The sequence below is a fragment of the Sturnira hondurensis genome, unplaced genomic scaffold (genome assembly GCF_014824575.4).
Source record: "Sturnira hondurensis isolate 20B ecotype Veracruz unplaced genomic scaffold, ASM1482457v3 Scaffold0006413, whole genome shotgun sequence".
Taxonomy (NCBI): Eukaryota; Metazoa; Chordata; class Mammalia; order Chiroptera; family Phyllostomidae; genus Sturnira; species Sturnira hondurensis.
In genome coordinates, this window is record NW_028079044.1 from 40,693,742 (window position 1) to 40,719,935 (window position 26,194).

Here is a 26,194-nt window from a genome sequence, read left to right on the forward strand (position 1 = left end):
TTAGTTGCTGGGTCGAGACCATGAAAGGTGACTGGGAGGGGGGGCGGGGGGCGGGGTGGGGGACACTCCAGCCACAAAGAAGACAGACTCAAACCATATAATGCTAACCTCTGGAGTGAGTCCCACCTTGCAGAGCTGATGTGTTAAGACAGGACGGTGTTCTGAACGCACTTTGCAAAGTGAAAACCTATACGGGCATTTGCGTTATTGACAGTGTTGTTTAGGAAGAGGTTAAAGCACACAGGTGGGAAAAGCTGTGGCCTGGGAGTGAAGACATTTGTGTTCTGGTGTTGACTTGGCTATAGCCCTCTGGGGAAGCTTGGATAAGCTCTCTCATGCCCCCTGTCTTAGAGTCCTTGGTAAAATGCACAGCTACTCAGCTGGGGTTCTCTGGTTAACAGAGGAACAAAACAAATTTGGCAGAAGTGGGGCAGCCCACAGAACCAAGGCAGAACTCCAGAGAAGGCAAGACCCAGAGATGCTCTGGAGCCCCGGGTGGGGCTAGCAATGAAGGGATGACCAATCGGAAGGGAGACCAGGGGCCACACTTGAGCAGGAACGGAGAGTCCCTCTGTGATGCACGGTGGCTCTGTCTGTTTGGACTCCATAACAAAATATCATGGATTGAGTGGCTTAGAAATGGCTGAACTTCCCCTGGCTGGTGTAGCTCAGTGGATTGAGTGCAGGCCTGAGAACCAGGGGACTGCAGTTCAATTCCCAGTCAGGGCACATGCCTGGGTTGCAGGCCAGTTCCCAGCAGGGGACACACCAGAGGCAACCGCACATTGATATTTCTCTCACTCTCTCCTTCCCTTCCCCTTTAAAGATAAATAAATAAAATCTTTTTAAAAAGTTAAAAAGAAAAAGAAATGAATGAAACGTATTTCTCGAGTTTCTGGAGACTGGAAGTCTGAGATCAGGGTGTCAGCTCTGCTGGGTGAGGGCTCTAGGTCCCAGACTTGTCCTCGTATTGTCACATGATGGGTGGGGTTAGGGATCTCTCCAGGGCCTCTTTTAGAAGGGCACTAATCCCATTAATGAGAGTTCCACACTCATGACTTACACACCTCTCAAAGGCCCTCCGTCCATCATCTTGGGGGTTAGGGCTTCGACATATGAATTGTGGGGCGTTGTGGGCCAATTCCCTGATTGAGGGCATGTGAGAGGCAACCAGTCAATGTATCTCTCTCACATCAATGTTCCTCTCTCTCTCCCTCCCTCCCTTCCCATCTGCATAAAAATAAATACACAAAATCTTACAAAAAAGAAAATATTAAAAAAAAAGAAAGACAGAATCACAGTCAAGTTATGGACTCAGGCTGGCTGACTAGGAAGAATCGTTGAGTCCTGGAATGAATTACTGTGGGAAGTTAGAACTTCTGAGTCTCTTTGAAAAGGCCCCAAATACTCACTCACACGTTCATTCCAATGTAATTTTTCCTGGGTTGAGAAGGGAGGCCATCGTGAAATCTCCTGGCCTCGTTTCGGGGAGTCAGGTCTCAGTACTGTGCCAAGGGCTGACCCAAAATGAGTGTTGATTAAACACTCCCTTGAAGGGGCTGGGATTTCACACTCGACTGCAACTTAGTAGAAAACTGATTAAAACCAGCTACTTGGCTTCAACGTTGACTGAGGTTTATCTACATTGAAAGTGAAATGCAAGTAGTCAAAAGTGAAAGAGAGGAAGGAAGGACAAGTTAGAGCTTGAAAAAATGACATTTTATACCATTACAACAGAGATTATTGTGTGAGGTTTTTATTGAACAACTATTACGCTTCTTTATTTGCTGTATATTGATTTCTGACACTTATTTCGCATTTTAAAATCACTCAGTTCCTCATTTTCAGTTCGGTATAATCCCATCACAAATACCCTTTCTCTGCCTTTGCCTAAAGCTTTGTGCTAACAGGCCGCTGCCTCCCACAAGGGAATGAACAAGAAAAGCGAAGCTTGTCCTAGGCATCTACATTTGGGTAAAAATAAAAGCAAACGAGATTTGATTAGTGAAAAGGGGGAACCGATTATGAGGGTGATTTGGGAGGGGGCAGAAGAAAAGAGATCTAATCAAAGTGGTAGTTGTCCCTAGGAGTAAACGCTGCATTTCAGGAATTCTGGTCCCTGTGTGTTCACCTAGGGTGGGTGGGGATCTTTCCAGTCCCGTCCTGTCCCGAATCCCAGCGCAGACACCAGGTGGCGCTCGAACCCTTGCGGTAACAACCCTGCAGCCCTTGGACTAGCAGCGTCTCCGAGAAGGCTGCGCTGGCGCCTGATGGCTGAGAATTGCGATCAGTGAAGCGCACAGGCGAAACGGCGCCTCGCTGGGACCCCTCCTGTGACTGAGCGGAGGCCAAGTTGGAAAGGGACCAGAGGAGTCAGGGCGACAGTGGGACTGGAGAGAACCCGTTCCACTCCAACCGCGGGACCAGCGGGGAGATTCAGAGCATGGGCAAGAGGAGACAAACACACACCACGCCAGTTCTGGGAAAGCAGGAGAGGTGGCCAACAACCGTTGGGAAGGTTAGAATGTCGGAAGGACCCCGGAGAGGCTTCAAACTCCACGGCCTCTCTTTCTACATTATCAGCTGGGCGTGACGAAGGCAGATTCGTTTTTAGCATCAGCACCTGCCCTCTCTCCTCTCTCCATCACCACCCATTAGTGGTGGTGAAATACCCTCCTTTCAGTTTTTCAAAGCGAGAAAACATTGTCTCGAAAGAATGGGTTCTTGCTAAATCCTCAGTTTCTATACCTCCCTCAGCACTATGTGTGCGCACATATACGTTCTAATGTAAATAATGCTGCGGGACGTTTGTTTGTATGGTCCCAAAAAATGGTAACCGTGATGACTTCCTGAGGGGGCCAGGGTGACCCTGCAGGGCCAGTCAGCCCCTAGAGACACGCCTGCGGCTCTGGCGCGCCTTCGGTGTCTCTCGTCTCAGGGGCAGGTGTGCTTCACACTTCGAATGGTGACCCGCGCGGATCAGAACCACCAGGGTGTTCCATAAAATGCAGAGTCCCGGGCCTCGGTCCAGAACTGTCAATCAGGATCTCTGTGAGTGGAGGATCTGCAGGTTGGGAAGTCCAACTGTAGGGAACTGCTGACATTTTTCCTTTAAAAATCTACAAAAATGTCCACGGCGACACCCCGGGTCGTTTTCTCCTGCACATTGAAGTTTAGACATCGCTGCCGTGGCATTTCGTGGCCCTTGTTAAATGTTCCGTTGGGAACGAGGGAAGGAGGGAGGGTCCTCCTTTACGGTGGGGACGGGCCCGCGGGCGCAGGGCCCTCGACGCGGGAAGGCGGTAGGTCCTGGGGAATGTGGAGGTGGGCACACAGCACCTGAGCACCGGAGGGTTCCTGGTATTGCCCAGCGACCCCAGGGCCGGCTTTAGTAGCTCCACACTAGCCTCGGTCGGAGTGGAGACGCAAAAGCGGCTCTTTCCCCACGCACGACGCTCCGCGGCACACCTGGGGCGGCCCCTAGGTTTGAGGGAGCGCGTGCGCGGCGCGGGGCGGGCTCTTTGGAGCATCTCTTTGGTTCGGGGGTGGAGAGAGGAGGAGGAAATAAAGTGGGGGTGTCTGGGACTTAGGCCTGCCTCCCACCACCCCAACCTCCGCCCCCGCGGCCACCTTCTGCTCTATAATTGGCCGCCGACTGGCCTTCCTTGCCTCTTATCTGATCCCCGGCGCCCAGCAGGAGGGAAGCGCTAGAGAGGAGGAGGCAGCTCCGGGCCGCCAGGAGTGGGAGCAGGAGAGGGTGAGGGTGAGGGTGAGGGAGGGAGGGAGAGAGGGAGGCCAATTAAAGGGGGCCCTAGGCGGGAAGCGAGCGAGAGCCGTGGCTGCCAGGAACCAACTCGCGGCAGGACTTGGATCTTCCTAGGCATCGAGAGGTCCCCAAGCTGGCCTGGAAGCTTGCCCTGCACAGGTCAGTTCCAATCTTTCTCTGCCCCACCTGGGGTTGGCTTTGAAAAGTCTGTTAGCCAGAGAGCAAAAGTAGCGAGGGCGAGCCACCTGCGGATAAAATGCAATCCCTTGGACCTTCGCTTCGCTTGGCGCGCGCCCTGGGTGGCTCGGGGACCTTTGGGGTGGGATGAGACTGTGCGTCCGATGCCTCCTGGGTGGGGGGTGGTCACTGCGCAGGGAGATTGGGCGCGCTGCGTGATGTGAATGCAAGACACTGACGATACCTTGTGTTGCTCCCGGGAGCTTTTCTCTGTACTTGGGTGCTGGGAGCATGGGTCTAATTTCGAGACGCCGGGGACACCAGAATTTCCAAGTGGAAGGGTGTTAGTAAAGGAGGCAAACTGGTGAAAAGGAGGCTTGGGGACTTGGCTTGGAGAGCTGTACATAAAGAGAAAGCATGCTGTTTTTTATTTTGATTGTAATAGGGATAGCTTTGGGCAGCAGTCGATGGATATCGTGGGGGACAACTCAGCCACTACTTGCTACGGCCACAGATTAGCGTTGGGGACTATGCGCTAGACCAGACGCAAAGAGGACCGCCAGGCGAGAGCGCCTGGATGTAGGTAGGACGTTGGTGGTAGCCTACGGCAACGTCTCTGCGTCAAGAAACCCTGATGCTTCTCACGTTTTACTTCGGGTGCTGCTTTGAGTTACACCACCAGGCTGTGTTTGGGGCTCCCCGGCTTTTCCACCCCTCACCTCCCCGAATTTTACCCCTCTGGACCTCTCCCTGCTTCAAGCCTCCTAGTAGGCAGCGTTCGGGCGAAGACGCATCCAGTGCCCGGAGCAGAGCATTGGCGAGCGGTGCACACTGGCAAGGCGGGTTAGGGCGAAGCCAAAGGGGGCGTGAGTGGGGCCCCTGGAATAGCTCAGCCTTAGGTGAGACTGGGCGGCCAGACCCCGGCATTCACTTTAGGAGCTGGGTTCCCGGGTCCTCGGTGGCAAACGCGCCCTCTGGCGTGTGAGCTCAGGGTTGACTTGGGGTCGCCGCTTCTGCTTACGTGAGGGCTTTGGACTTGTCCTTAGGGAAAGAAACCAAAATGGAGCTTGTGTGCCGCTCTCACTGGGGCCTGGCTTTCCCCCCGAGAATTGCTTCTGGAACTGCCGAGAGCCCCATTCCCTTTGGAATTTTTGAACTTCATTCTGGAAGTTTCTGAGAGTCTGCTGCCAGCAGCGGCTGAAGAAGGTGGGAGGGGTCAGGAACAAAGAAATATGGGGACAAGACTTGGGTGGCTCTGTGAGGAGGAGCAATGGAAAGGGGTTTTCCTGAGGCTTCCCTGTTAAAGAATCTGGGGCTCCCCACCTCCCAGGGGCTGGGGGGAGGGGGCACTTCCCAGCTGCATGGAATAGAAAAGCCCCACTGGAATCCAGGAGACAGGCTTAAGCTGGGTACGGGGCGGTGAACTCGGGTTCTGTTTCTGACAGGTGGTCCGCTTCTACACACGAAAGACTCACTGGCGAATTTAGACGAGTGAGTGAGTGAGTGAATGGATAGCATTCGGATTTTGGGTTGTTCCAAAAGAACCTGGATGGTCTTCCTCTGAACATGGCCCCAATGTGTGGTTACTGCAAGATAAACTTTGGGATAATAGTTTTTAAAAATAGCTTCACTGAGCTGCCACCCATATACCATACACATAAACCATTCTGTGGTTTTTAATACATTCACAGAGTTGTACAGCCATCACCATGATCAATTTTGGAACATTTTTATCACTCCAGTAAGAAAATCCATCCCTGTTAGCCGTACCTCCCCATTTCTTTCTTTCTTTTTTAATATTTATTTATTTATCTTTAGAGGGGAAGGGAAGGAGAGAGGAAGAGAAACATCAGTGTATGGTTGCTTGCTTTCTCATGCATCCCCTGCTGGGAACTGGCCCCTGCTGGGAACTGGCCTGCAACCCAGGCATGTGCCCTGACTGGGAATCGAACTGCGATCGTCTGGTTCGCAGGCCTGCGCTCAATCCACTGAGCTATACCAGCCAGGGTCCTCTCCATTTCTTCTCAACCTGCTCTTCCCCACCCCACCCAGCACCTGGCAACCGCGAATCTACTTTCTGTTGACATTTCATGTAAATGGAAGCATGCAGTAGGTGTGTGGTCCTTTGTGACTGGTTCCTTTCACAGAGCAAAATGTGTTCAAGGTTTATCTGTGATGTTCAGGATCTCATGGACCACTGGACATCTGCTCCTCCTGCCTGGGAGCCCTGGGCCAATGTCGACCTGAACCTCCACTGCAGCCCTGACCTCCCTGGGGTCCCTCGGAAAGGAGAGCAGTCACACTGGAGAGGCTGCATTGTAATTCCCTGGATAGAATTAGTTGGAACCCATTAGAATTCCTGGAGCAGTTTTGGGTGGGTCCCAAGCTTCAGGATTGTTGGGAGGAGCCCTTTGGCCCTTATCCTGCTGCTAAGGTCCAGCTGAGGATCTCAGAGATTTCTGAGCCAGACTTGGTTTTCAGAATCAGCCAGGGCTGGCCTGGAGGATGGGCGGAGCAGACTGGTATTGTGTGAGGGGCACTGGGGCAGCCTCAGCTCAGCAAAAAGGCCCTTTGGAGATGTGCTCCCTTCGGCTTTTAAATACTTCCCAGTGCCACTTAGTAAAACAGAAACCCTGTTTTCAGCTGAGAGTTACATGACTCTGGAGACACATGTGCTGTCCTGAAGCCAAACGCCGCCACTCGATTGCTATTTCCTGGCCTTTCGAGTGTAACCCAAGATCCCCTTCAAGGACGAGGTCCTTCCTGCAGGCTGAGGTGTTGTTGTTTGAGCACCACCAAGCTAACAAGTGATCTGGGGGGGTCATGACAGTCTGTAAAGAACAGGGTTCCTGGGGGAAACGGGGAGGCTGGCCAGGTGGCGGGGGCGGGGTGAAAAGAAAGTGGCAAAACCCAGCTTCCTCCTTTGGGTCTAGATGTCAAGGAAGCCATCTTCTCTTGCTCCTTCTGTAACTAAATAAAAAGTGGCAGGGATCCAGTTACTCTTTTTTTTTTTTTAAAGAGACTTATTATTTATTTTTAGGGAGAGGTGGGAGGGGTTGCCTTTCACACACCCCCAACTCGGCCCGCAGCCCAGGCGTGTGCCCTGACTGGGAACCGAACTGCCGACCTCTCAGTTCGTAGGCTGGCACTCAGTCCACTGAGCCCCACCAGCCAGAGCCAGGCCACTCTTTATCAATGTTTTTGGCAAACCTTCCTGCCAATGGGCGTTGGCTGGTGGAGTTAGCCTGGCAGGTGTCCCTGACTCGGAGTTTTGGGGAACAGTGCCTTGTCTCTTTCCTGCCAGAAATGATCAGGTTTGTTTATAAAAATCCGTCCAGAGGGAGGCTGGGCTTTGCTGAGTCCGAGCAGCTCAGGAAGTGTCTCTAGGGATACTCAGCTGCTTTTGGATGGGTTTCTGTCTGATTCTGTAGAGAGGAGTTCGCTGAGTTGATCTAAAAATGACGTTCTACAGCAGGTTTGTTTTTGCTTCTATTCTTCCTCTGCTTCCCAGTCCTGCCTCCTGCCATGTCCTGAAACAGTGCTAAGCACTCAAAATGCAGTGGGGAATCGGTAGAAATGCAAATAACCAAGTACGACACAGTGGTAAGTGCTCCAGAGTGGAATAGAAAGGTCACAACTGGAGGGAACCGGAAGCAGCAACTGGTCCAGACTTGGATGGTCAGGAAGGCCTGTGGGGAGGATGAAATGTCTTTGCCGGGATGTGTGGCTACCCTTTCTGCTGCTTATCGGTGTAGGGTTTAGTATAGGCACAAAGCAATTCCGCATGTCTTTGACCTAGGGGCTATGTCAGTACTTATAAGGAGAGAGAGAGAGAGAGAGAGAGAAAGAGAAAGCCAGGTAGTCAGGTGATGGAACAGTGCTGAGTCAAGGAGTTGTCACTCCAATTGATCACACCGTAGGGATGGTGCAGCCTTCTATTGTGTAGAACTTAGAGCACCTAGTTTCAGACTGAGCAGCTCATTTCTGAGGCTGATCGGCAATCCAGTCCCTTGCATTTGAGTAATTCGCAGGGCTGACTAGGACCTCTAGTACAAGATTGAATGAAATAGTAAGATGTTACAGTGTTGACCTTCTTGTCCTCTATTTGACCTTGGGACGGAAGCATTCAATATTTTACCATTACATATGATATTCACTGAGATTTTCACATATGCCCTTTATCAGATTGATAAAGTTTCTTTCTATTCTTAGCTGAATTTCTTTTTAATCATGAATGAGTAGTAAATTTTCTCAAATGCTTTCTCTGCTTCTATTGAGAAATTTGTCATTTAGTCTGAGTGATATTACTTATAAAATAATAAACTGATCTTACATTTCTAGAATAAACACCACTTGGTGATGGTGCTGCTGCTGATTTTTTAAAATTTTTATTTATTTATTTTTACAGGGAGTGGAAGGGAGGGAGAAAGAGAGGGAGAGAAACGTTGATGTGTGAGAGAAACCGTGATTAGTTGCCTTTCACATGCCTTCCACGCATGTACCTTGACCAGGAATTGAACTGGTGACCTTTTGATTCACAGACCAGCATGCAATCCACTGAGCTCCACCAGCCAGGGCTGATTATTATTTTTATCTATTGCTGAATGTTATTTGATGATATTTTGTTAAGGATTCTTATGTCTATGTCCATGAGGGATAGTGTCCTGTAATTTTTATTTTTCTAAGGACATCTGGTTTTGATAAACTATTACTGTGACTCACCTTGGTTTTCTAAAATGATTTGAGTGGGATCGATGACATATCTTCCTTGAATATTTGATTAAGTTTTCCTGGTTAATCCACCCCGTATTCTGAAATATGCAGGATTTAAAAGGAGATTTTATGCAGATTTCATTTCCACTCACTGTGGCTCGCTCTTTTCTGACGTGTCCCTTCTCACGTCAGAAAAGATTCCGGCAGTCCTGAGCCCCTCTGCCCTTCCGACTGCTAATGGGACTGTGGCTTTCACTTGATTTCTGGTCACAAGGTCATGTACAGCGGGAGTCTGCTGAGGGGGAAGAAGACTAATCACCAAGCTAATGGTAACAAAACTAAGTCTTAATTCCTAATTTAGATTTGTGTTCTGCTGGGTTAGGATGCTAACAGATAAGAGTGGTAACCACTAACTTCATCTAGGGCTTCCTGTTAGCTCACCCCACTACCTGATCCTAAAAACACTTTCTATTATTCCGGATGTGAGGAGGGTGATGTTTCCATTAGAGAGAAGGCATAAGGAATGCTAGACAATGCCAGCACACTGAGCTGATACACCAGACATGTTTTTATTTTTATTTTATTTTATTTTTTTAAAATATATTTTATTGATTATACCATTACAGTTGTTCTATTCCCCCCCTTCATTCCCTTCCACCCGCACACTCCCTCCCCCACTATTCTCCCCCCCTTAGTTTATAACCACGTGTCTCAATTTCTTTAGATTCTATATTTCCTCCACTATTCTCGCCCTCCCCCTATCTATTTTCTACCTACCATCTATGCTATTTTCTGTGTCTTCTCCCCCCTTCTCCTCCTCCCACCCCCCTGTTTCTAACCCTCCATGTGTTCTTCATTTCTATGGTTCCACTCCTAATCTAGCTGTCCTCTTGGTTTGCTTTTGTTTTAGGTGTGGTTGTTAAAAACTGTGTGTTTGCTGTCTTTTCACTGTTAATATTTTTCATCATCTTTTTCTTATATAAGTCCCTTTAGCATTTCATATAATAAGGGCTTGGTGATGATGAACTCCTTGAACTTGACCTTATCTGAGAAGCACTTTATCTGTCCTTCCATTCTAAATGAAAGTTTTGCTGGATAAAGCAATCTTGGCTGTAGGTCTTTGGATTTCATGACTTGGAATACTTCTTTCCAGCCCCTTCTTGCCTGTAAGGTCTCTTTTGAGAAATCCGCTGACAGTCTGATGGGTACTCCTTTGTAGGTGACTGTCCCCTTATCCCTTGCTGCTTCTAGGATTCTCTCCTTCATTTTAGTCTTGGCTAATGTAATTATGATGTGCCTTGGTGTGTTCCTTCTTGGGTCCAACTTCTTTGGCACTCTCTGAGCTTCCTGGATTTCCTGGAAGTCTATTTCCTTTGCCAGACTGGGGAAGTTCTCCTTTATTATTTGTTCAAATAAGTGTTCCACTCGTGGCTGTTTCCTTCCCCCTTCTGGTACCCCTATAATCCGGATGTTGGAACGTTTAAAGATGTCCTGGAGGTTCCTAAGCCTCTCCTCATTGTTTTGAATTCTCATTTCTTCATTCCTTTCTGGTGGGATGTTTCGTTCTTCCTTCTGGTCCATTCCATTGATTTGAGTCCCAGTTTCCTTTCCATCACTATTGGTTTCCTGGACATCTCCCTTCATTTCAATTAGTTTAGCCTTCATATGTTCCTCTAATTTGTGACTGTAATCTACCAATTCTGTGAGCATCCTGATAAATAGTGTCTTAAATTGGGCTTCTGAGAGGCTGGCAATCTGTTGGTCACTTAGAGTTATTGGCTCTGGGACTTTGAGTTCCTCTTGCGCCATCGTTTGGGCTGTTCGTGCCTGTTAAGTAGCAGGATCAGAGCCCTAGGTTTTCACCAGAGCAGGGCAACTCAGTCGCTGGGTTGTGACGTTGTATGTGGGGGCGGGGTCAAAGAGGGACAATGGCTTCCCTCTGCCGCCTGCTGCCGCGACCCCCACCGGCACGGCAGGCACCACCGTCACCAGGCCCACGCATTTCGTTCCACTGCACAGGAGTGCGCCACTGCGTCAGCCCTCCACCACTGGGTTCGCCCCCTGGGCCCTGCGTGGTCCGTCTCACTGTGCTTGAATGTGCGACCTTGGTCAGTCTGCCCCGCACGCCAACTGGTTCCGGGCTGCCTGCGCACCTAGGTCTGTCCTGCCCGACCCTGCTCTGCTGCTGGCTCCGCCTCTCTTACCGTCCCAGTTGAATGGTTCGTAGCTGTCGGACTTCTGTATAATTCCGTTTTCTGGTCTTTGGGTGTATCCTAGTTCTCCAAAACTTTTGTTGTATTCAAACTTGGTTGTGGGAGAAGGCACAGTGTTTCCACCTATGCCTCCATCTTGGCGGAAGTCCTCACACCAGACATGTTTTTAGTCTTTGCTTTCTCATCTAAAAATCTGTGTGACATCGATCATCAATGGATTATGAAATTGTCTTTCTATAAAGTGGATATTAAAGTTTTAACAGTATGCAGTTGGGGAAGACACCTTAGGGGTCATTCAGCTCCCCTGCCCACAGATTCGGGAGCCCTTTGATCATCTCCTGTGGGTGTGACTTGACCCACTCCTGCCTCAGAATCTCTAGTGAAAGAGAAGAGCCTATTCCGGGTGTTAAATACTTTTCCTATTCAAACCCATGTTTCTGTGGATCAGTCCATTGATCCAAGTTCTATTTGTAGCAGCCGAACAAAGTAATCCCGTGTCATCTTCCATGTGAAAGTTCTTTGAATATTTGAAGACATCCACTCTGGGCCTCCGATTCTTATTTGTGCTGGGCTTCATTAAAATGTGATTAAACATTCTCATCTTTTTTTCACATCTTTTTTTGCATCACCTTGTCTACTAGAACCGCTAAGTTTTTTTCTAAGTCTATGAATTGCTCCTAAGTCAAATCTTCCACATCTTCACGTGGTTGATTATTTTGAACCCATACTGAGCCATCACCTGGAAAATGATAAAAATGGCGAGGGATGTATTTAGAAAAGTTAGTCGTTCACCCATGGAGATATTGTGCCTCTGTTATTATCTGGATCTTCAGTTTTTGCCCAAACTTTTATGCCAAGTTAGTCCCACAACCTTAATATGGTGGAAGAGAAAGATTTTTTGATTCTGTCCTCCTTTAGTATCTATTTAAGTAGCAAACTCCTTAATTACCATCATTCCCACTTTCTTTGCATTCTTTCAACCCGTTGCTACCATGCCACTGGTTAGAACATTCGAGGGCTGCCTGTGTTCTAAACAGGATCGCAGTGATTCTGTGAGGAAGGTGTTAATTTGCACACTTTATTGACAAAGAAACCAAGCCATGGAATGGTTAATCCAGGTAGTCAAGGATCTCTGGCAAGTTACAGGCAGAACTGTCTTCCTAATTCCTAGCTTTTTAGGAATATTGCCACTCTGGGCTGATTCTTTGTTCTACTTCATATTTGCTTCATTTATGTTTGCAACATATTTGCTTGCATCCTTCCTTTTTAATAATACTGTAAGTGAGCTGCCTGAGGCAGGGATGGTAGAGTGTGAACTTTTGTATCTTTGTTAGGATCAGGTAAAGAGATTTCGTTGCCCTATTTCACCGCGTATAATGTGCTCCCGTGTGTTGGCCCAGACTTTTAGGGGAAAAAAATCTTACGTTTTACTTTTTTTTAAAGATTTTATTTATTCATTTTTAGAGAAAGGGGAAGAGAAGGAGAGAAATATCAATGTGCGGTTGCTTCAGTTGCCTGTCCTGTACCCCATACTGGGGACCTGGCCTGCAACCCAGGCACGTGCCCTGATTGGGAATTGAACTGGCGACCCTTTGGTTCACAGGCTGTGCTCAGTCCACTGAGCTACGCCAGCCAGGGCACGCTTTAATTTTTTAATTAATTAATTAATTAATATTTAGATGCTTGTTTTTTGTACTATAAAGTTATTTTAGCATTTACTTTTGAACATATTATGGTACGAGAAATTTTATGTAACAACTAATTACAAACCACAAGAACAGATACAAGGTGTTTCAAGTACTACCCACGGATAATGTGCATCCTTATCTTTCCCTCAAAAATTTTGGGCAAAAAAGTATGCATTATACATGGCGAAATACACTTTTAGTAGGGCTCTTGATACGTGATTGTTGGAATGGAAATTGTAATACCGCTCTCAGGGCCTGCTATGCCAGATGGCCAGCTACACTTCTATTTAAGTTTATGGGGGTTTTTGGTAAGTAAACACTGATTGCACAGAACATTATCCAAGGTTTCTGTGTATGTGTGTGTCGGTCTCTGTGTGTGCGTGTGTGTGGATGGTTTATAAAAACTTTAGAATAAATATTTTAAGGAGTTTTGATAAAATGAGTTGTACTCAGGGCCCCTTGTTAAATTGAAGTGTACAAATGAGATTCAACAAAACAAACATGAAGGAGAGGAAAGACGAATTGACCCTCACAGGGATAGTTTGAAATGACTGATTACAGACTTGTGTCAGTGTTTTGAGAAAGCTTATACTAAACATTGCCCTCTTTACCCAAATGGGTTTCTACCCTCTGAACTCAGAGCTAAGGAGCCGTTTTTATCATCCTGTTTTAAACTACACATACACACACATACAAACTAAAGCAGAGTTATTTGTTTTGTGCAGGCTTTTGGGCGAAGTTGCAACAATTTAGGCTTTGACATTTTGGCCAACGTTAGGCTATGTCGTGGCACTTTAATAGGAATTGGGAGGTTGTGGCCCCTTATTTCACTGTCCAAAAATTTGGGGACTTGGCAGAAAACCTTGGGAAACTAAATTTCTACTTCTCCCAATGTGGTATTACTCATCTTAATTTAAAATAAACAAAAAAAAAGGGGGGGTGGGAAGAATTTAAAGATAAGCTATGGCTACAATAAATAATATCCAGCTTTCAAAAAAAATGCCAAGTCTCAGATTGCCTTTCCTTATGTATTTGTTTGTTTGTTTGTTCATTTATTTATTTAAATCATGTAATATGCAGATCACCTTCCACCGAAGCATATGACAGGTCGCTTTAAAACCGGGCCCCAGGAAGTTCTGTGCTGTGGTGAGAACAGAGAAAACGGCTATTGGGCTGCAGCTGGTCAAAGGACTTTTTCTCCTGTGTGAACCTACTGTCTCGTGATAGGTGATAAAAGTCCTCTGCACTTAAAGTGCATGACAAAAAGACAAAAAGACACATGCCTCTTTCCTTCCCCCTCCTTCTCTTGGTCTTGTTCTGACTGAAAGCTCTGGTTATAATGTTTCCAGAACATCATCGAAGGAAGAACATTGTGTTTGAGTTGCGATGGTGATTCTGCTGCCGTTGTTTTCTTTGGGTGTCTGGGGTGGCTATCTGGCGACAGGCAGATTTGCTGATGTCTTTTTTTTAATTAAAAAAAATTTTATTGTTGTTCAATTATAGTTGTCCCCATTTCCCCCCTATTATTCTCCCCTGCCCTGCCTACCCCCTGACATTCAATCCTTCCCTGCCCCCTGCTTTGTCCTTGTCCGTGGGTCCTTTATACAATGTTCCTTGACTTGACCCTTCCCCTTCTTTTCCCCATTCTCCCCCCACCACCCTCTGTTCACTGTCAGTTAGTTCTTTATTTCCATGTCTTTGGTTCTATTTTGCTCATTTGTTTGTTTTGTTGATTAGGTTCCACTCATAGGTGAGATCATATGGTATTTGTCTTTTACTGCCTGGCTTATTTCACTTAGCATAATGCTCTCTAGATCCATCCAAGCTGTCATGAAGGGTATGAGCTCCTTCTTTCTGCCGTGTTGTATTCCATTGTGTAAATTTACCTGTGTAAACTGTGTAAATTCACAGTTTTTTATCCACATATTTACTGATGGGCACCTAGGTTGCTTCTAGCACTTGGCTATTGTAAATTGCACTGCTGTGAACATTGGGGTGCAGAGGTTCTTTTGAATTGGTGTTTCAGGGCTCTTAGGGTATAATCCCAGTGGTGGAATTGCTGGGTCAAGAGGCACCTATTGATGTCTTGGTTGTGATAGGGCTGCAGCCTGCTTCCATGTCTTTTCAAATCCCCAGTATTCATGGTGCTGTCCACACTAGGGCTACTCACACTCCTCTGGATAATCTGTCTCACATCACTCTATAGGGGTTAGTGTTCTGTAGATGTCCCAGGGCCTTTTCTCCTGTGTTTTATAAAAATTTACTTGTCATTTGTCTCATTTCCTCTGTGCCCTAAAAAAAGGTTAGTTTACTAATCTGTAATAAATGAATCCAGGCTAAAATACTGTATATATGCAAATTATATATAATTTAATATGTTTCTGACTCCATTGGGGATTTTAAGGAGTATGTTTTTAAATTTTTATTATAAGATGTTAACTTGATTACTTATGTGATCATCAAAGCATCTCCCTTTAATTGGAACCACAAAAGAGTGAGTGCTTGAAAGAAATACAAATGTTTATTCCTTGGGTTACACTCTATGACACTAAAATAAAGCCAGAATATCAGAGGTTAGAGGGCCTGAGTCACATTTCTTTGAAGCTTCACACAGGATTACGCTCTGCTATGTCACTGCAAGAACTCCTGGGCTAAAAAGAAAGTGATTGCTGATATGGTACTGCCAAAGCATATTCAGAAGAAAACTAATGGTCTCAAATAAAAGATAGTATGACATTAGTTGAGGATTTAACAAAAGATCACAAACACTGACAACAACAACAAAATAAAGCAGAAAAAGAAAAGAAAAGAGTTACTAATGAAAATAAATTAGAAAAAATAATATTGACGAGTTAAAGAACATCCTCAAGAAATGCAGTTTGGACAGACATGTAGCTTATCTATTCTGGAAAGAAAAGAGAAGTTAGAAACACATAAATTTAACACTAAGTATGGAGATCCAACTAGAGAAGTTTTGTTTTAAGTTGGGAAATCACACAAGTTTGCTAATAAATTTGAAAATTAAAACAAAGCAAAAGATAACTTTATGGGAAAATAGCCAGGCTAGAACCAAGTAGAAGAGGTTAAGTAGATCTATAAACAAGAAAAAAATTTAAAAGTTGTACAGGATTAGCTTCAAAAAAGGGAACTCTGTCATAAATGCATACACATTTCAGAACTTATCAAGTTGTATGCTTTATGTGTAGTTTATTGTATGTCAGAGATATGCTCTCAATAAAGTTGGAAAAAATATTTATAGGCTTTCATAGAATAGGTCATTTTCATGCTACCCAAACAATTACAAAACAATGAAAATATGAAAAAATTTCTAATTTATTTTAAGGAGCTAGAATAATCTTGACACTAAAAGCTTTAAAGAAAACTATTGGTCAATTTTGGTGACTAATATGGATTTAAGAATACTTTATAACCAGGCAACGTTATATGAAAACAGTAATATGTGGAGACAACAAAGATGAGTGGGCCTGGGAGGAGGGTCCCATGAGGAATTTTTGGACTCTCGGAAATGTCTAATTGGCAGACATTAAAGGGGATTCTGCAGCAATCCAGCATGTCAGTGAGCTGCCCAGACTCAGTCCAAGCCTTGCACAAGCAGACGAGATGGATGGAACCTTGGAGTCCCTGAGACACATGATTGCCCAAGTCTTGCCTCACAGTGATCTGGCTCTCGTCTCCACAGCCTTGACTATTGTGTCAATGTTATAGAAAATCTGGGGAAGCCAGCAGCAGAGTAGGATGCCTCTTCCAAGTGATGAGGTGGTGGTCTACAAGTCGATGCCACTTTGTGGATCTCCCTTTGTGAGTTACGTGCCCCTCCAAGGGGATGCCATTTTTGGCAACTTTCAGTGCTGCTGAGGTAGAGTGGGAACCTGATGGAATGTGGCTAAAATGGGTCTGGTCAAAGGTCTCTCCCTGAGCTGCCCTGTCCCAGGGTCACTGAGGAATTTATTAGGGGAAGCGTTCTGCGAACAGTGCCTTGTACCAGTGACCACCTAGGTGGGCTCATGACCCCAGCAACAGCGCCAGACCCCATCACTCCAAATGCGGAGAAGATCACATTTGGGATTTCAGGAGCTGGTGATCATCTTCCAACTATTGCACTGGAAGAGAAGCCTCAAAGCCTGTGTAAAACAAAGTGTCCCTGACAGGATGCCATGTCTTGTATTTCCAATATTCCTCAGACAAAAAGCTGAGCAGCCGCATGGCCCTGGGCTAGAGCATGATGAGCGAGAGTCACCAAGAATCCTCTCTGAAGAGCAATGCATGGCCTTGGAGGAATGAGGGGAAGGCTGGGAAGGACAGTAACTGTGATTTTGCAGAGAAAAGAAAGAAATCAGAGCTTAGCCTCGACTCAGCTCTACAGGGGTATTGACACTTCCTCACCAAGATGGCCGCTGAGCCTCACGGCCCTGTATGGCTATCACTAGCAAGGCCAGGTCTCAGGTGCACCAAAGAATGGCAGGCTGGACTTTAAAATTAGGAAGCTCATGAAAGCAGGTCACCAGAACTTTAGCACCTAGGGTTGCTACCTGAAGGCTGTACTAATCCTCCAACCGGTTCCATTCACAGCATCTTAGAGGAATCAGACTCTTATGGGACCCAACCTCCATTCAGTTACACTCTCCAGGCTGGAAGGATAGAAACAGGATTGTCTGAAAAATATTTTCCTAGGCTGACTCCAACCTAAAGCCTGACTGGTGTGTACCTCACTAAATTATATATGTTGTTTCAAAGAATGGGTCAGTGTAGATTTTCTCAAAAGAACAGCAGCCAGGACTACAAGAAGTAGCATGGTAGCAATTTAAAAAGTGCTTGGGATTAAATATGCAACATGGATTGTTTAAAAAGATATGCAAGTTTCAGAGTCTTCCCAACCTTTGCAAATAAAAGGTAGCTCACATACTCTACTAGGTATAATCCAAAGCTACAGTAACGATAGGGATTTTATCTGGACCCACCCAAGTTCTTCAAGTGGTAATAGTATGTAAAAGTAGAAAGTCCTGGATAAATTTAATATGGCTTAAAACTACCACTGTAATAATAATTTTTTAAAAGCCACACATTCATTTGGGGATAAATGTCGCCTAGAATACCACTCCTATTCTTCTCCTTAAGAAGAATTAATATCCAATTTTTATGAGCCCTGTAATACATCATATTTATTTTAAATTTAGAAATAGGTAACTTGAATTGATCTGTTTTTACTTTATTTTTGCTACTGCAGACATGTATCTATAGTAAAGAAAATTCTGAGCATTTTAAATTAAAAACATTTTGAAAACTAATTAGCATGTAACAAAGAGTGCTTGAATGTGGTTAGTTCTTTAGGAATTAGAGAGAAAGAATCATTTACCATCTTTGTTGTTTAAGCATGTAAAAAACAATAACTCAAATGTGTTATTATTGAGTTTAGGTTCTTAAAATTTTTAAAGAAGTGATGTGACTTTGTCATCTTATTGAAAATAGCTTGACTGAAAGCTAAAACCATTATAACTACATTAAAGTAAAAAAAACTCACAATAATTGCTATGAACAGGTAGGATTTATTCCTGTATTGTAAGAAAAGATTAATATTAGGCATTATCAAAGTAGTTCCACTAAGAGGCAAAGAAGAAAATATGAATGTTCAATAGATAAAAAGTCATAAAAGTAAGATTCAGCATCCTTTCCTGAATGAAAAAAATACTTAGTAAAAAGTCAAAAAGCATGTTTTATTTTGTTCTTTAGATTCCACATATAGGTAAAGTCATATAGTATTTGTTTTTCTCTGACTGACTTATTTCACTTAGCACTATGCCCTCTAGGTCCATCTGTTCTTTTGCAAATGGTAATGTTTCATTCTCCTTATATGGCTGAGTAACATTCTATTGTATGCAAGGTTGTCCAAAAAACGTCCGGCCATTGTCAATATAACAAGAACAGTTTGTATGACATTGGTGTAACCTGGAAGACTAGGAGAGTAAACTGTAATGTGCATGTGTGAACAATGGCAACTCCACTACCTTTGTCAGTGGGGCTGTAGATGCTGTTGAGTGAGCATGTGTGTCTGTCACATTCAAAATGACTGAGACAGTAGAGCAACAAATCTGCATCAAATTTTGTATTAAGCTTGAACATTCCTCCATGGAAACTATTCAGATGATTCAGAAGGATTTCGGGGATGGTGCAATGAGTGCTGTACAAATAAAAGTGTGGCACAAATGCTTCAAAGATGGTTGAAAATTTGTTGACAGTGGCCCATGCTCTGGAAGGCCTGCAACAAGCAGAACATTTGAGAATGGTGAATGTGTATGGGCTGCAATCAACAAAGATCGCCAACCGACAGTGCGAGAACTAGAAACTGATCTGGGGATGCCAAGCACTACTGTGTCTGAGATGTTGCTGCAGGATCTTGGCATAAAACGTGTCGTGGCAAAATCCATTCTGTGGCTTCTGCTACCAGAGCAGAAGGAATATCGTGCTGCCATTGGGAGAACTGTGGGAGGTCCCGAGGTCCCAAGGTGCCTCCTTTGAAGGGGACTGAGGCATCATTGTCCTAAGTACAATGTTTCTTGTATCTTCTTCAATAAATGCCTCTATTTTCCATATTACAGGGCTGTATACTTTCTAGACAGACCTTTGTGTATTATACCACCACTTTAAAAATATTTTTATTGAATTTATTGAGGGTTACATTGGTTAATTCCAATTGGTCAAGTTCCACTGGTCAAGGACAACTCTGTAACACATCCTCTATATACTGTGCTGTGTGTCCACCACCCAAAGGCTAGTCTCCTCCCATCACCATTGATTCCCCTTTACCCTCTTCATGTGGAACAGATTCATAGACTCAGGGAACAGACTGACGGTTGCCACAGAAGAGCAGAATTGGGGGACTGGGTGAAAAAGGTGAAGAGATTAAGAAATAGAAATTGGTAGTTTCAAAATAGGCCTGGGGATGTAAAGTTCAGCAGAGGGAACATAGTCCATGGTATTGTAATTCCTCTGTATGGTGCCAAGGGAGTGATGGATATTGGGGGGAACACTTTGTAAACTATATGATTGTATAACTACTGTGCCATACACCTGAAACTGATACAGAGTAATATGGATTGTAAACTGTAATTGAAAAATACAATTCAAAATAAAATGTCAAAAAAAGAAGTTTTGTTTTTGTAACAGAAGAAGAATGCTATACCTGAACCTAACTACAGCAACATGTGTCGTGGGGAAATATGTGAGACCTTCCTAGTAAAGTAGTTTTTTTTTAAATTTAATTTATTTATCTTTAGAGGGGAAGGGAAGGAGAGAGAGAGAGAAATATCAATGTATGGTTGCCTCTTGTGTGTCCCCTCCTGGGAACTGGCCTGCAACCCAGGCATGTGCCCTGACTGGGAATCGAACCATGGTTGTTTGGTTCCCAGGCCCGCTCTCAATCCACTGAGCTACACCAGCCAGGGCGTAAAGTAGTTATTTTAAAACTACTAGCCTATACAATAAGATAAAACACATTAATTGCAAATTATGTGATTGTTAACCTAGAAAATCCAAGTGATTGACCCAGAAAAATACAGAGCTAGTAGAGTTCAGAATAATGGCCCATCATAAAGTAAATATACAAAATCAATATTTCCTCTATATTTAAAAATTATCCAAGATCCTACTCATAATTAGAACTAAAAAAATTAAGAAAATTTATCTATAGTTTGAAGTGGGAAGGACCATTTTACTCAGGATACTGAATCAGAGCTGTAAATAAGTGATCAAGTCAGCTACCTTAAATTTAAAAAAAAATTTAAATATTTTATTTATTTTCAGAAAGGGGAAAAGAGGCAGAAAGAGAGGGAGAGAAACACGGATCACTTTCCTCTGACACGCCCCACACTGGGGACCCGGCCTGCAACCAAGGCGTGTGCCCTGACCAGGAATTGAATTGGTGACCTTTTGGTTCACAGGCCAGCCACAACAGCCAGGGCTAAAAAAAATTCTTGATTCAGTAAGTGAAATTGAAAGACAAAAAACAAAACAAAAGGCCCAGGAAAAGCACTGTGAACTATGAGTTAAAATTAATAGTATATAAAGAGTCCTTGTAAGTCAGTGAGAAAATGGGTAAGCAATATGAACAGGTATTTTATAAAAAGTGTAAGTACCCAACAAACAAAATGTTACATTTTACTTGTTACAAAAAAATCAAATTAGGCCCTGGCTGGTGTAGCTCAGGGGATTGAGCACGGGCCTGCGAACCACACGATTGCGGTTCGATTCCCGGTCAGGGCACATGCCTGGGTTGCGGGCCAGTTCCCAGCAGGGGACTCACGAGAGGCAACCACGCATTGATGTTTCTCTCCTTCTCTCCTTCCTTTTCTCTCTAAAGATAAATAAATAAAATTTAAAAAATCAAGTTAGGATGATATTGTGATAATCACATTTTGCTGATCAAATTAGCACGTGTGGAAAACAATGAACTCCTGCCGTGGTGAAGGTGGTTTGGTACATAGTAAACTGTTGGAACTGAAAATCATGGTGATTTTCTGTAGGGCATTATTACATATGTTTTAAAAGCCTTAAAACACACATTTGTTTTACTGAGCAGGTCCACAGTTGGGAGTTCAGCCAAAGGGATTCAATAGTCAGGTATTCAAGGAGGTGTGACCAAGATGTCACTACGGTGTTACGTGTACTGGGGGAATATGGAAATCAGTGAACGTTTCAGATAAACATGGGTGATAAATAGTCATACCACAATATATAGTGTGACAGGACGTTTACCACCATCAGAAAATATTTGCACTTCAGTAAGAGATCAATAAAAATAAAAAAGGGCATATTCTGCGGTGCTTTCTGTATTTTTAAATTTCGCACCAGTAAAACTCATTATTTTTGTAATCAGAGCAAGAAAAGATGTTTTACCGTGAAAAGGGTGGTAGAAAGCGTGGTACTATGAGAATGTTCTCCTACGATGCTTCTACCAGGCCTGGTTATTGTGTCTGTGAGGGTAAAAACCTTGGATCCTGAACTCACAAGATTATGTGACTTGGAGAACTTCTCCTTGCCACGTTTTCCTCCTCTGTAATTGCTATCAAGCCATTCCTACTTCGAAGGATTGCTGTAAGGATTAAAGGAGTTTTTGTATGTGTAAAGTACGTACAGTAATCTTCACACAGAGTAAGGGCTCCGTAAATGTTACGGTGACTAAAGTAGTGACCTTTTTTTGAATGAATGATGGGTGCAACTCACCTTAGCTCTTAGTGTTAGGAAAAGCTGTGTCTCTCTGGAAGAGTTTTAAAATGTAATAATATAGTAAATCTTGAAACTTAGCGTGCTTCCTTCTCTCTCAGACTGCTGGCTCATAACAGGTTTTGTGCCACATTCATGGTGACCTCCACTAGCAGAACTGGATATGTTCTCTCCGCTCCTTCTGCTCACCACTTTCCTATTTTCCCACCAAATTTCCCCTTATACAAGGGTTTCCAGGACACCTACATACATTTCATTTCAGATTAACAACAACAAAAAAATTTTAAATATTGTTTTAAATATTGAATAGGACATACTACACAAATTATTGCCATTTAGCTGAAGTTAAAATTTAACTGGGAGCCCTACAATTTTACTTGTTGAGTCTGGCAACTCTACCTTATATGTTATATTCATTTATTTTTAAGTTGTCTCGGGACCTTTGTGGAACAATAGTGGGAAAGACATGAATGAAAGAATACACGAATGAAAGAATACATGAATGAAAAGTATATGCTGGGTAGAAGAAAACCTTTGTGATGTTTTTCTAGCCTCGGAGGAAGGGACTCTATAATGGTTTGTAGTGGAATCGTAGTCAACAGTTTGTAGATTGGTCTTTTAAGTTAACAGCAAACATTCACCTTTTCCCCCCTTCCCTTTCTCTTCCTTCTCTTTCCTTTTTATTTCTTTCTCTTATTTCTTGTTGCTCTTCTTTCACTGATATCCTAATGAAAAATGAAAACTTGGAAGAGTTTTAGATTCATGGATATGAGGGAAAAAGAGTTATAGGGAAAGATGAGGGGTCATTCTGCCCAGTGACGTAAAAGCTGAGTACTGATTGGCTATTAGCACACAGTGTTTTTAACTGTATGTAAAAGATACTGGAGGGGCTGAGTAGAATTTTTCCCATGGTTTCATCCAGAATTAGCGACAAGGAAATAGTGATTATCTGATTATGATGGTCATTTCAGGTAAACTTTTGGAATTTACTCATTTGGGAAATTCACCATGCAATTAATACCTTCCGAAAGAGTCACAAAGTACCTTCTGAACTTCTCTCCCAAACATTTCAGGTCATTATTTCCCTTTACAGTGTCATTATTTCCCTTTACAGTGTCATTTCAAACACCTTTGTTTTGATCAGTTCACACTTTGGAGTGAAATGTACGATGCCCTAGTGAATGAATTAGTTCCTGATGCCACTAATCCGTCTTGGCCGGTGGGCCTGTCCTAGGTGACTACGTGTGCCTGTTTTATTTTCAGTCTTCTTAAAATACCCCTGTGCTCTCTGTTTCCAGGACTGGTGGTGTCCCATGTGAAAAGCAGGAAATAAAATGAAGATTTTTCAGTGCAAGATGCAATACTGGCTGTTTCCAGCTTTTTTGGCAATTGCTTACTTTTGTACCATTGTCCAGAGTCAAGGTAATGGAAAACTTTAAGATATTCATGAAGGTCTGATACTCTGGTTGGCTTGGTTTTGATTATCTTTTTTTTTTTTTAAAGTTTACCCTAAGAGTGCTTCACTGGTTCAACGGTGTTCACAGGTGGAGTTATACGTGGGACTTTACTCAGTATTACTGACTATTGTCATTGTAGAGAGGTGCCACAGCTTGGATGATCGTTACGACTCCACCCGTGACTGGGCACAGTAATTTTGTGGCAATTGGTGGAAAAGATCATTCTTAAGTTGCTTCTTTTCAGAAGTTTCTTTTCTGGCTGTGCACATTTAGTGGGCAACATCACATTTGCGTGTTATAAAGTCAATTCTGTTGATAACGAGCTGTGATGGGTGTGTGTATCCCAATGATGCTTTCTTTCTCGGAGCGTCTACAGGATATCCCCCCCCCCCCCCCGCACTTCATACTTGGTCCTGAACTTTGTTCCTTTTANAACTTTAAGATATTCATGAAGGTCTGATACTCTGGTTGGCTTGGTTTTGATTATCTTTTTTTTTTTAAAGTTTACCCTAAGAGTGCTTCACTGGTTCAATGGTGTTCACAGGTGGAGTTATACGTTGGACTTTACTCAATATTACCAACTATTGTCATTGTAGAGAGGTGCCACAACTTGGATGATCGTTACGACTCCACCCGTGACTGGGCATAGTAATTTTGTGGCAGTTGGTGGAACAGATCGTTCTTAAGTTGCTGCTTTTCAGAAGTTTCTTTTCTGGCTGTGCACATTTAGTGGACAACATCACATTTGCGTGTTATAAAGTCAGTTCTGTTGATAACGAGCTGTGATGGGTGTGTGTATCCCAATGATGCTTTCTTTCTCGGAGCGTCTACAGGATATCCCCCCCACTTCATACTTGGTCCTGAGCTTTGTTCCTTTTAGAAAAACTGAGCACATAGTCTAAAGTTTACTGAGGGTCTGACAGAAGCTGCTGATATGCCATTTTAAACATTTCCAGCTTTGAATAAATTGAACTTGGGTTTTGAAATCTACTGTTGGTATTATTGGAATCCACACTTTTATTTTTTATTTCCATTCATTTTTATAAAGCATATCAGGAGTTGGCAAGCTACCGCCTGTAAGCCAAATCCGGCTCACTGCTGGATTTTGTAAAAAGCATTTTGTTGGAATTCAGCCATGCTCCTTTGTTTACATATATATTATCTGGCCCTTTACAGAAAAATGTGCTAAACTCACATTTTTACTAAGTGCACGATGTGTGCAAGTACTTGAAGTGACATTACTAGATAAACATGGTGATCCTGTAGAAGCAGAGATGTTGGTGCTGAAGTAATCATTCATCAGCTGAGTGAGGAGGTCTGATGTGATAAGGTTGTTTTAGGAGTGTTAATGTCTTATGTTTGGAATTTAAAGTTGTAAAATAACTCAAAGGCAAGAACCACACCCTGGCTCCTTAGAGGGAGGCACACCTGTTTGGAAAGGAGTGGAACTTGACTCTTTGCATGCTCAAATAGGGTGGAAGCCCTCGGAGCTAAGGACAGTATTTCCAAAACCTCACGCAACACAGTGGGGTCAGTTGGGGAGACAAATTCTGCCAAGCATACTGACATTGGTGGAAGAATGCTCTCAGCTGTGGCAACTAGAGAGCTAAGAGTGGAAATCCTAGCTAATTCACCCTCTGAACCGGGGGTGTCCAACCTTTTGGCATCGTTGTGCCACACTGGAAGAGGTAGAGTTGTCTTGGGTCACACATTAAATACATTGCGACATGTAATCTTAAAGAAATCTCATAATGTTTTAAGCAAATTTACAATTTTGCGTTGGGCCACATTCACAGCCATCCTGGGCCACATGGACAAAACTATGGCATACACTGCACAGGTCCTTAGGAATGGAGAGGAGGCAGATGGTGAGGCCCTTCCGAATTGCCAACTCAGTCTAACCTAATTCAGAGACAGTCATTCCTGGAGTCACTGACCGGTCACATAGAGAGCTCTCCTGGGGCACTTGTGGGGATGCTGTTTATCAGATATAATACACCATTAGCCAAATTCTGTTTTAAATGAACTTTTATGGGGTGCGTACTCTGTGTCAGGTTCAGGACACAAAGCTGAATGAAGCCTGACTCTTTTCCTTCCAGCCACTTCCTGCCCGCCAGGCAAACAGAAATATTGTCAGGTACATTCAATGCAAATTCTGTGGGGGGAGGGCAACAGGCAGAGAGGGAAGGAGAGACTGAAGCCAGATTGTGGAGGATTTTAAACAGCTCTGTTTTCTAGAGAGATACTCTGATAGTAATATTGCTGATACTCATCTCTGTGGCTCATGGGGGTTTGAGGAAATAGGAATAACTAAAGCTAGAAGACCACTAGAAGATTATGTTGTCTAGAAAATAGGTCTTGAAGGCCTGAAGTAGATAGAGGAATAGAGGAGAATGAATCCAAAAAGCATTTCAGAGGTGGAAGAGATGGGATTTCTTTACTGGTTAGATACAGCGGGAGCAGAAAGAGAAGAAAATACCAGTAGTCCCCTTCTCCAGGGGGGTATGTTCGAAGACTCTCTGGTGGATGTCTGATCAGAACCCTATATGTACTATGTTTTGTCCCACATATGAGCATATGCATGTATGATAGCATTTAGTTTATAAATTAGGCAGAGTATAAATATGTTAACAATAACAAATAATAAAAAAGAACACTTACAGCAATATATTATAAAAAGGTGGCATGAATGTGGCCTGTCTCCTAATCACCAATGTGATAGGCAAGATGACTCCTAAGTGACTCACAAATGTTTGGGGGAGGGTGTATAGCCTGGAGTCGCTGGACAAACGGATGATTTATGCCTTGGGTGAGACAAGCAGACATTGGGGGACTTCGTCATGCTACTTAGAAGGACACACAATTTAAAACTCTCGAACTGTTTATTTCTGGAATTTCTCACTTATTGTTTTTGGACCACGGTTGAATGCAGGTAACTGAAAT

At 43.8% G+C, this 26,194-nt stretch overlaps 1 protein-coding gene across 3 annotated transcripts in view; it reads left to right on the forward strand.

Moving 5' to 3' along the window:
• The first annotated feature begins 3,773 nt into the window (after positions 1–3,773).
• COL14A1 (collagen type XIV alpha 1 chain) overlaps positions 3,774–26,194 on the forward strand; it is a 196,983-nt gene continuing 174,562 nt past the window's right edge. For all 3 annotated transcript variants that reach the window (XM_037048457.1, XM_037048454.1, XM_037048455.1), the window contains exons 1-2: positions 3,774–3,925; positions 23,093–23,216. In XM_037048457.1, the coding sequence (XP_036904352.1) occupies positions 23,129–23,216 (88 nt within the window). In that variant the 5' untranslated portion in view covers positions 3,774–3,925; positions 23,093–23,128. The remainder of the gene's footprint in view (positions 3,926–23,092; positions 23,217–26,194) is intronic.